This window comes from Triticum aestivum, chromosome 7A, assembly GCF_018294505.1.
Source record: "Triticum aestivum cultivar Chinese Spring chromosome 7A, IWGSC CS RefSeq v2.1, whole genome shotgun sequence".
NCBI lineage: Eukaryota > Viridiplantae > Streptophyta > Magnoliopsida > Poales > Poaceae > Triticum > Triticum aestivum.
The window spans coordinates 224757179-224768651 of record NC_057812.1 but is presented as its reverse complement, the minus strand read 5'-3'; the positions used below and the strand labels follow the sequence as shown (position 1 = coordinate 224768651).

The 11473-nt window shown below is 45.6% G+C and overlaps 1 protein-coding gene across 1 annotated transcript; it reads right to left on the bottom strand.

The window, feature by feature from the left end:
- Positions 1–1461: 1461 nt before the first annotated feature.
- Positions 1462–7334, bottom strand: LOC123151079 (glycerophosphodiester phosphodiesterase GDPDL4). Its single transcript, XM_044570863.1, has 9 exons — positions 7058–7334; positions 6331–6624; positions 5330–5442; positions 4734–5232; positions 4059–4097; positions 3668–3958; positions 3380–3519; positions 2149–2635; positions 1462–1947 (listed from the first exon to the last, which is right to left on the bottom strand). The coding sequence occupies exons 1-9, from the start codon at positions 7209–7211 to the stop codon at positions 1655–1657; spliced, it is 2310 nt and encodes a 769-aa protein (XP_044426798.1). The 5' UTR covers positions 7212–7334; the 3' UTR covers positions 1462–1654.
- Positions 7335–11473: the final 4139 nt, after the last annotated feature.

The window sequence follows — 11473 nt, the reverse complement described above, 5'->3', positions numbered from 1 at the left end:
ACGGCCGTCAAGGCGACGGATAAAATCAAAAAATCGGCCGGCGGACGCGTAGCGTCGTCCTATTTGAAAACTGAAACCAGAACCAGGAAAAACTGAAATTTGGTTTGGTTTTTTTTTCTGTTTTTGGTTTTTGGTTTGGTTTTGCACACCTTGAGATGTAGTCGATGGTCCAGTATATTTGAGGTGTTTTGTACTTTCAAGTAAATCTTCATCCTTTTCGCAAAAAAAAAAGCCGGTTTTCACTACAAACCTGTTTGGCCATCTAGGCCGGATCATAGATTTGCGCCTTCAAAATCAAGTCCGACATAACTCCGAACAAGCGAAGTTACCAGGCGGCAAGCCTGGTTAGCTATCAAAAAAACCAAAAACAAAAACCAATGAAGCAAAGTCTACGTGAGAGGAAGGTCGCTGCACTGCACCTTCCTCACCGGTGCTAGATCTGGGCATGTCCTTGATCCCTAGACGAATCTCTTACGTACCGCTAATTGCCCAACCACGATCAGTGGAGTATCTGTCGTTTGACGGCGAAGATGCCCGTCTGCTCATGGCCAGGGAATCACCTGAGACTCATGACCATCTCTCGGTCTCCTTGTACGGACAGGTGGACAGCCTCAACCTGCCCTGCTGAACCTCTTTCAGCATGACGAGGAGCCGGCTGCAGATGATTTCTCAAGGCAATTGCTTGGGTGAGATCCAAGATTCCGGCGGTCCCATCTTTGGTGAGTTTGTTCCGTTGGATCTTACTCCGTTCCTAAATACTTGTCTTTCTAGAAATTTCAACAAGTGACTACATTCGGCGTAAGATGAGTGAATCTACACTTTAAAATATGTCTACATACATCCGTATGTTGAGTCCATTTGAAATGCCTAGAAAGACAAGTATTTGAGAACGGAGGGAGTATAACCGAGAGAATATCATGCTAGGATGATGCGCTAATCGTATTCCGTTCGTAGGGTCAGGTACAACAACCTCCTTTTCGGAGAAAAAGATAAATCTGTTTTGAGACGCTTTGCTCGAACCTAATGGTTTCTAGGTGACACGGATTTCTGTGGTTTTATCTGAATATCTTGTTCGGCTTTCGCTTGTGTCCTGCACAATCCTGGCTGGTTTTCTCTGGGTATCTCGTGCTGATTTTACAGACTAGCGCCCAGTAATCTGATACCTGCCTCTACTTGCCTCCACTCGTTCATCCTTTTCGCCTTTTTTGGTTACCATTATCTGTCTTGTGCTGCACACATGTTTCTTTGGCGATAAAATAAGACATCACACTTATTAACAGTGCCGAGACCTTACACCTGAATCTAGAAACATGCACACTTCCTCAATTTTCAGAGCGCAACACTTCTTTTCAGCTAAGAAGTACAGTTCTTCTATACACAACATGGTAGATAGCATCTTCCCACCGGTCAGCACTCAGCAATGTAGTAGTATGAAATATCGAGCACCTGCGCTGGCTAGTGTGATAGAACCGAACCTCTTCAATTCAATTGATAGATCAAATACACCAATGTGCCGGAATAGCTACAGAAACAAACACCCGATGTAACTGTGTGTATATATTGCACAAAATAGCAAGATAATAGCTTGCCTGCGCAAGTCTAACGGCTCCTCCGGTAACTTAACCTACTGGCACACAGCCTCATGGTCTGCTGCTCAAAGCAGCAGAGCTGCACAGGCCGCTACCAGCAGAATGCAGGTGCTTACAGCCGTCGTGTGAGCATCAGATGGCGATGAACCGGGAGGTGCGGCGGCACCAGGAGGTGCATTCTTAGGCGCGACAGGGGGGAATGGCGGCTGCTGCACCTCTGTTTCGTTCAATTCTGGCATCGGTGCCACCGCTGGCGGCTGGGCCTCAGGAGCGGCATTTCTCTGGAGTAGCTGCACGAGGCCGCCGACATCAACGGTCTCCATGTAGGCGGGCTTGTCCTTTCCTGTACAAGAATTCCCTGCCAAGACAAATATAGCAAAGGTCAAATACTGTATTGTTAGTTATATGAATGTCCAAAATGTTTCGGCAGAGGCACCACAGCCATTAATATTACAAATTGGTCTAAACAACTAGGCATGGCGCAATGCTAAATTTCAGCGTGCCTAAAAGGTAGGTACAGGCAGCAAAACACGAATGAAAGATGGCGAATTTTACTTACTCTTGTATCTCCTCACTGTCTTGGGGAAGTCGGTAATTAAGCCATCGACTTTAAGCGACTGGGCATAGCTATTGATTTCCACTGTTTCATCCGAGAAGAAGTCCCAAGGTTGTGATAGGAACTCATTGCGGAACACCTGCGCATATACCGTTAGCCCTGCGGACCGCAAGTCTTTCACCAGGCTGGTTTGGTTGATGATAAATTGCAAGCTTATTGCAAAAAAGGAATTCCTGTCAACGACCACAGCCTCGGCAAACTCCTTGACATCGGCTAGTGAGGAAGGAGAAGCATCCCCAATGCCTTGCGGGAGAGTGTAAACAAGCTTGTATTTTGCTTTCTGCTGCTTCAATTTGACAAGAACAGCGCTATCTGTTGACTGGATCATGACTTCCTTGGTCGTTTGATTATTATAGCCAGCATCATTTAAGGCAGTGGTTAAGGACTCGAGAACATCAACTCCTAAAGATTTCGCTATAAATGCAGCATTCTGCATTATAGAAGATATGTTAATCAATTAAGAGGACTCCAGTGATTAAAGCTTTAGAAAATTGCAAGAAATTTGACTTCTAAGGACTGAATATTCATATGGTAACGCTTGTGCGACAAATATGAGATTTCAATAATAACCTTAGCGAGGAACACGGCACTAATTACTGCACACATAATAATGGATATAATTACACACTATATCTGTATTTGCTATTCCCAATGTTTTGCATGTTCGGTACATTCATGATTCTCATATTCCTTGCCAATAAGAGAATACATGGTGATGAAATGTAAGTCATCTTAGGTTGTGCACCGCGACCAAGGCGGAGGGGAAAACGAGAGAACTTAATGTCTTTTTGCTAATTAATAGCATTGCATAAAATGAACTAATCACTGCATGTCATGTTTGGTAGTCTCAAGTCATTCAAAGCATGCACGACCCACATCTCTTATTGGTTGATATGTCACGAAACAAGAAACGAGGAGTGAGTTAATGTGCCGTGACTAAGTGTTTTGGGACTATTTGGTTTTCGTAAGGTGACTTACACACCTAGACGTGTTGTGGTTTTAGTTCAATTGAACTAAAACCACAACATTTATTTTGGAATAGAGGAAGTACAGCTAAGGAAAAGACAATTCCTTAAACTAGAGCTCTCTTTTTTGCATATAAGAAAGTCAAATTAGAGGTAGTAAGCATAGCCTAAGGTATTAAAGTTGAGTTTACTTCAAGTGGAAGTATCACCTCGATAATGATCATGATGCCAGACAAATCCTGATCCTTTCCATATTCCAGAAAATCTGAGAACTTGACAAACTTCCCATTGTTTGTGTATCTCGGGTTTCTTACAAGATAGTAGCTACTCAATGGGCTAGATATCTTGGCTGCAGAAAAAGGGCAGGTATGAGGACACTACAAGAATCAATCCTTTGTTTTATGCCATCCACATACTTCTCAGTTGTTAGCCTTCAACTTCCACAGAAAACAACATAAAAAAAAGAAGCATATCCACGCTGTGATGAAGGAACTCACGTTTCAAAGAACTATCGCTAATGTTGTTCCAAGTAAGGTTGAATGTATAAATCCCTGCTGTACTCTTAATTTCAGGAATGACAGATGTAAGGGTACTGAAAGGTGTCCTCTGAACATTGGTGGTCTCGAGCAGGTTGATGGAACTCATGCAAATAAGAACTCCATCTTTTGTGACTTGAAGGGCACAGTCAATCACGTCCGCACCATCCTTAATTGCATTCTGGTAGGCAAGATCAGTACAATCCGGATAGTCTCCACTGGCACCATTATGCGAAATAATTAAAGGTTTCCCTGCAGAGAAACACTGAAACAATTAAACAGAGTTGAACTTGTAGGCATCCAAGCATCATGGCTGGCAGCAGTACTAGGATTTACGCCTAGATATACATACCATGATCCGCCTTACTTTCATTCAAGTTAGCAAAACAGCCTGAAGAGAAGAAGATTCAAATGAATTAGCAAAGAGAAGAAACTATATTGCTCACATATTTATAAACAATCAATAAGTGTTCTGCATTTTCTTAAACATCCCTTTGATTATTTGATGCATGCTACATTTGTACAAAGTCCAATGTTTCTGCTTATTGGCTAAAGGTCTAAAGTTGGATGGCTTAGGGGAAGGCAAGATTAACGAGGATGCAGTGCGTTAAAGAGAAATGTGTTCAACAGGCGAATGATTGTAATCTAGTGCATTTGCTTAATAAGAGATCACAAGTTCAAACGATAAAAGAGAATGATTCACAATCAAGCTCAAAGGTTAAAAGGCATAAAATTAACTTGTCTCCAGCCATAAGTTAGAAACATCCTTTAATCATTTATAGATGTACAAATAAGATGACATGATAAAGAAAAAAAAAACATGATCACATTTGTCTCCAACCAATGCACAGGTATAACGCTGTTTGTCATTGTATATTTACAGAGTTATTCCTTTATCCCTATATGTTAAGATCTTAGTTAAGGTTCAAGAAAAAAAAAACATGATGAAGCGGAAAGTCGAAACAACACTGTAGTCAATGATTTCATAAGTACTCGGTTTAAAAAGAAGTGAAACTAAGTAACCTACCAATAGCCTCGGATGCAGTAATAGGGTAGTCTGTTAACACACCATCCACGGAGAAGCCACCATCACTTATAAATGATAGGTATTCTTGCAAGGGATCATAACTGTAGTTATAGGGAATAATCCTATCATTTGCGAAGTCAGATGCATATATTTCTAACCCTGCCCTGTGGGCATCTTGGACAAAGGGTGTTGGAGGCAGCAGATAGTTATCATTCGTCACTGGCCAGATGTAGCTCTTGGGGACCATGATACCAGAAGCAATTGTCTTAATAAACGTTAGGTTCTTAGACAGTGAGCTATAGGTTTGGTTTGTAGAAGGATCAGACAGAAAGTTATCAGGAAAGCGAAACACAAGCTTTGTTCTGCCGCGAACTCTTTTAGATATGCTTTTGAGGAAACCTATCTCAGGTGATGAAATATACTTCACAGAGACACTCTTTAGGATGGAAACTATGTATCTTCTCATGTTCAAACCATGTTGCGAATAGAAGGCGTCATGCTACACATGTGAAGAAGAAGTTAGATTTTAAGGGATTCGACAAAGAAGTAGCAACAGTAGCAGATAAAGGCAAAATTGCAAGAACAGTAAATTTTACCTGAACATTCAGCCAAACGGAAGGCGGCTTGATATAGGACTGCAAGTCTGTCACGGAAAAGATATTATATATGGAATCAAACCTGTCGGTGCGAGAATAAAATCCCTGTGTTACTGCACAAAAGATTGGATAATCAGGTAAGAAGAATAGCTACAAATATATCATCAGGTCAAACCTTTTTAAAGAAACTGGAGCGATGAAAAATCATGCAATCTGAAGAAAAGAAGAGCAGAGAACTAATATAAAACATATAATGTCTATGTAAAACAACGAAAGAGCGAGAGGAAAGGCATGCCAGTAACTTTAGTTCTTACTATAAGGGTTGTGCGTGCTTTGCTGCGCCGTTTGTGTTGTCGGGATTTCATATATAAAAAATTGGTTTGATGCGTGAGGAAGATGATAATGTATGTTTGATTGTTTTCTTTATTTATAATGCGGTATTTTGGTGGGGCCTTTCTATAGGTGTGATTTTGTGTCATCTGCTTATAAATTCATATGTATGTGGGAAAGTTTCTTGCACTGACGACTGAGTGTACTATATTGGTGCTACAGTGTTGCATGTTGACGATTCCTTTTTTTCCAGGTGATGAGAGGGTTTGCGGGACTCATGTGTTTTTATAGGCTGGTTGTTGCTTATTGATTTGAGAAATCATTGAGTTTGTCAAAATCATGAACCAAATTCAAAATTAGACATCTCAATCGAAATCATTGACCCAGTCCAAATTGTGAAGCAGATCTGAAAATGAACATCTCAATCGAATAAAAACTATGAACCCAATTCAAAATAACCTCTCAAAATCGTTGACCCAGCCAAAATTTGTAAACCAAATTCAAAATTGAACGCCTCAATTGAATGAGAGAGCTTCAAAATTAGGAAGCATAGTGTGTTTATAGATAGATAGATAGATAGATTGGTCCAGCGTCCACGTTTACCAGCATGTAGTACGTAATTGAGATGTACAGATGACATGCTTCAATAGAGAGCTGAAAGTGGTACTCACAGTAAGTGTTTTGGACCTCAGAATAGGTGAAGTCGAGAGAGAAGTGTCCAGTTTTGGGCACGCCATCGATGACATACTTCTTCTTTTTCGCAGGGTAGGCTGTTGCAGCATTGGTGCAGTTTGCCATATTTATGTCTCGAAGGCAAATCCCAACGCCATCTTTTGTGAGTTGCACATCGCACCACACGCTTGTATCAGGTGCGCTGGCAAGCAATGCGAAAGCAAAGGCGGCCTGGCTGGAATCAGGAAATACCCCTGAAAATCCGCCTTGGGCGATAACAAGGGGAGCATCACCTGCACAGCAATTAGTCACGGTTATTCAAATTCCTGAATAATTGCTCAGAATACCATCCTTACGTACTTTTATTTATTTATTTATTAACAGGAGTAATTAACCCCACGGAGATTATCAATCAACCTTGTAGTAGGTTTTTGTTATCAAAAATCAACCGTCTGAATATTGTTGTTTTCAGAACCAGAAGGAGGGAGGGCCACCCCTACCTTCTGATTCATGGAAGCGAAGGCGGCTACGCCCACCCGCTGTAGGATTTTAGGGGGAATTCGACGCGCGCTCTGTTCTCGCACAGTCTCACCTCACGGAAGGTCGCCTCCAACAAAAACCAGAACCTGCCGGAACCATCCGACTAACGTCGGCGAGGGAGGAGCCTTCCTTCAGCCGTGCTTCTGCCCCCAGAAACAAATACAGAAGGAGGAGAGAGGCGTTTACCTCGTAGTGTTTTGTAGGCCGAGGGGCGCCGGATGCCCTGCGCGTCGGCGGCGCCGAGCAAGAGCAGGAGGCCGCACAGCAGCGCGGCGAGGAAGGCGGCGGCCTCTCCGCCACCACCACCACCGCCTCCTCCGCGGACTCTACTGCTCCTCATGCCTTGAAGCTTCCAAAAGCTTCCCGCAGAGGACGCGGACACGGGTGGGAGGAGCAGAGCACCGGGAATGCTCTGGTGCTCTGGCAGAGGCAGAGCGCATATATGGAGCACGGGTGCCACTTGTGGTTCTGTCTCCTTCTGTCAGTCAATGACAGGGCTGCGGCCGGGCCCGCGCGGCAGCGACACGCCCGTGAGCCCGCGCGCGGGAAGCCCGCGACCCGGCTGGCGTTTACTCCACCACCACTACCGGCGGCGCGATATTCTGCGGCCGTTCTGGCCTGGTTCCGTCTTTTTTTTACCGCATCATATCCTGGTTTGGTTCGGTACTGCTCGCAAATGATTGCTGGAGAAGGAAAGTGTTTTTCCATCTAACCTTTTGGGCATTTTACAGTTTTGATGATCAGGTGGGAACGGAATTCAGGCCCCACGATGTTCGTGTGCGGACGATTCGGTCGCATGCGCTTTTTTCTTTCAGAAATCGGCCACACTAACGTAAACCCGTGTTTAGACTAAGATGGTGGTGTGCAGTTGTAAAGCACGACGCGCACTCGATTTTATCATCTCGCAATCATCAGCTGCAACGGATTCGGTGTGCGCTTGTCGCATCCAGAGCGTCTACCACCGCGGACTCGCAAATCCGGGCTCCTATATGTTCACGGATTAGTGTTGGTATAGTGTTGGTTCGTCTCTCGAATGTTTTCATTTGTAATTATAATCCTTATTTTGAAAACCTTAAATCCATATGAACATATGCACGTCGGTCATTGCACATAAGCAGTGAATATCACACACAAATAAAAAGTATTCGTACATAGAAATACATACTACAATGATCGGCATGAGTAATGAATATCACAATGCATAATTGAAACATAAAATATACAGTTTATTGGTTTTCAGGTTGAATCCACGTATGCTCTACAAGGTCAATGAAAAATTGCATGTGTACCTGCTGATTTCGAAGTCATCATGCATCTCAAAAGTTAGCAACATGCTCTAGCTCTTGCTCCTGGAGGTGGACCTAAACTCCGGGCTTTCCTTCGCCCTCATCCTTCACAATAATTTTGTGCAAGATTACATAATATGTCATCAGCTACCAAAGTGTCTCCAGTTTCCGCATCATTACAGCCCCACAAACAATACCCCGATGAGGTTGAAGCACTATGAATGCCCTTTTGGCATCCTCATAGCACCTTCTTGGATTTGTAGAAAGAGACATTGTTTCCTACTATAAAGATCGGATATAATCTTTACAGACGCCGCACATTGAGAATAGATACCATCGACAAAGTAGTACACTATGTTGTAGCTGTGTTCATTGACGATATAGTTGCATGTCGGAGCCTCCCCATCACAAAGTCTCTTGAACTTGGAGCACATTGATGTCGTTGTTAGGACCTGATGAAGCTATGTACCTAGGATAGGGTCATGGGCCTAACCTAGACGCCCTCCCCAAGGACATCACCCTAAAACTAGAAGCATTCAAAGGGTACCATCATCCACTTGACCAGAGACATTTCACTCGGAAGAATCAATGTCACTCGACCGTCACAGAAATCACTCGACAAACAGAAGGTCTAAAGTCACTCTACACTGTAACGATCGGGCGTTTACCCATAGACTTAATTATCATTTATAGCACTTTAATACAAACATCACCTGTAACGCTCCTTCTTTATGTACATTGAACCCCGCGTAACGGAGGGGAGCTGGGGTCCTGGCGCACTCTATATAAGCCACCCCCTCCTCCGGGACAGGGGTTCGCATCCTTTGTAAACTCACACACACATACAATCCAGTCGACCGCCTCAAGGCACCGAGACGTAGGGCTGTTACTTCCTCCGCGAAGGGCCTGAACTCGTAAACTCGTGTGTACAACTACTCCATAGCTAGGATCTTGCCTCCTCATACCTACCCCCCATTCTACTGTCAGTCTTAGATCCACGACAGTTGGCGCCCACCTTGGGGCAGGTGTCTTACTAGTTTGTTGGAGAAGTTGCGATTCTTCCGATTCCCGTCATCATGGTTTCCGGCGGAGGATTGGCTGAAGGCCGCGAGATCCGTCTCGGCGCGCTCATCTTCATCGCCGACGACTCCGCTTGGCTCCACGGGGCTCCACTCGACGTTGAGGCGCTCCCCGTCCGCGGGGCGACACACTTCCACGCATGCGCGCGGCGTCCTTCTTCGACAACTCTCGACTCAGTATCAGTCGGCTCCTACGGCATCCTCGCTTCCCGTTGTTCGCCGGCGTCAGCAATCCGGTCGGTCACGGCTTCAGCGGTGGGTGAGACATGCGGTGGCCCGCCAATCGGCCACCCCACAAATCGCGGCGATCGAGCCCGATGAAACTCTCTACGGCATGTTCGATCTGTCGACTGGCTCCGTCGAGACTGCATCCGAGTGCGACAGCAGCGACCCCGCGGCATAAGTCTTGATGGTCAATGGACCACGCAGTCCTCCTGGTTTCCCCCGTGAAGACAGAGGCGATGGCGTCGGCGACCCATCACATGTCCACGAGGAGTACCGCCCCGAACCCCTCTCTTCACAGCGGAGGGAAGATCTTCGCCGTCGTAATATGGATGCACTCGACACTCCTATCGTTGGAGAAACCCCCGAGGCCCAGGCCTTGGAGGAGGCGCGCCCGGCCAACTTGGCTGAGCGCACTCGACTGGAGAACCTCCAGTGCGCACTCGACGAGCGTGCTCGGCAGCGGATTCCTGAGTCTAGTCGACGACAACTTTTTCTGCCTCCGACTCAGGTATACCGAACTCCGATCCAGAATCTCACAGCTGCAGCTCGAATAGCAGAGTCAATTCAACCTTCCCAGTCAGAAGCTGGCCGAGGTTTGATGCAGATCCGGGCTTTACTCCGGGCAGCAGGAGAGTAGAATACAACAATATCTTAGTTGCGGAATAGGACTCATAGCAGATCTGTGGTGGCAGATACTGTCCAATCTGCTCACAGCCCAAGATCGCCTCCGCGGCATGAGGGACGTGGGCACAAGCAAGATTAGTACAGGAACCGTGAGCAGTATGATCATCGACTTGATCACGATGACCGCCGTCGAGCACCCACGCCTCCTCTGAGGAGTGGGTCATACGTGCCTCGGCGGCAAGATGACAGGCGCCCCCACATCGGCGAACGAAGAATTTTGGTCGACCCCAGAGAGCCAGGCTTTGATGCAAGATCTATTCTCGTTCAAGGTTTGGTTGATAGGAACAGAGCTCATAGAGAAGGCCACGATAGGGATTATCCGACTGGAAGCAGGGTGCACGTTTCAGGACCCGAGTGTTTCAGCAGAGCCATCAGAGCAGCAGTGATTCCCCCCAACTTCAGGTTGGCGACTGGAGTCAGCAAGTTCACCGGCGAGTCCAAGCCAGACACTTGGCTTGAGGGCTACCGAGTGGCTGTGCAGATTGGTGGCGGCAATGATGATGTGGCAATGAAGCACCTTCCCTTGATGTTGGAGGGCTCAGCCAGAGCGTGGTTGAATCAGTTGGCTCCTGGCAGCATATATAGTTGGGAGGAACTTGCTTGAGTGTTTGTTAGAACCTTTGAATGTACTTGCAAAAGGCCAGCAGGGTTGACAGAATTACAGTCCTGTGTTCAGAAGCCGAATGAAACCTTGAGAGATTATATCCAGAGATGGATCACTCTGCACCACACAATGGAGAATGTGTCGGATCACCAAGCAGTTTGTGCCTTCAAGGAAGGAGTTAAGTACAGAGAGTTGAACCTGAAGTTCGGCCGGACAGGAGATATGTCCCTGAGACAAATGATGGAGATTGCCACCAAGTATGCCAATGGTGAAGAGGAAGACCGACTCCGGAGTGGCAAGCACAAAACAGTCTCCCAAGAAACCGGAGGAGGGAATTCCAGTCGGAAACAGAAGCGAAAGGCCGAACCAGCTGCTCCTGGTGAAGCTTTAGTTGTTGCCCAAGGAAAGTTCAAACGAAATCCCAAAGGGCCCTGGACTCCAAAAAAAAGTTAAGGATCAAGATGGGAATGATGTGTTGGATTTTCCGTGCCATATTCATACCAAAAAAGATGAAGAGGGGAATTTCATTTACCCTAAACACACCACTCGACAGTGTCGTCTCCTGATCCAGCAGTTCCGAGAGAAACAACCCAAGGAGAAGGAAAAGGAGTCGGACAGAGGTGAGGATAGGGAAGAAGATGATGATGGTTTTCCCAATGTCAATTCCACACTGATGATTTTTGCTGATGTTGAAAGCAAAAGTCGGTTGAAAGTTATTAACAGA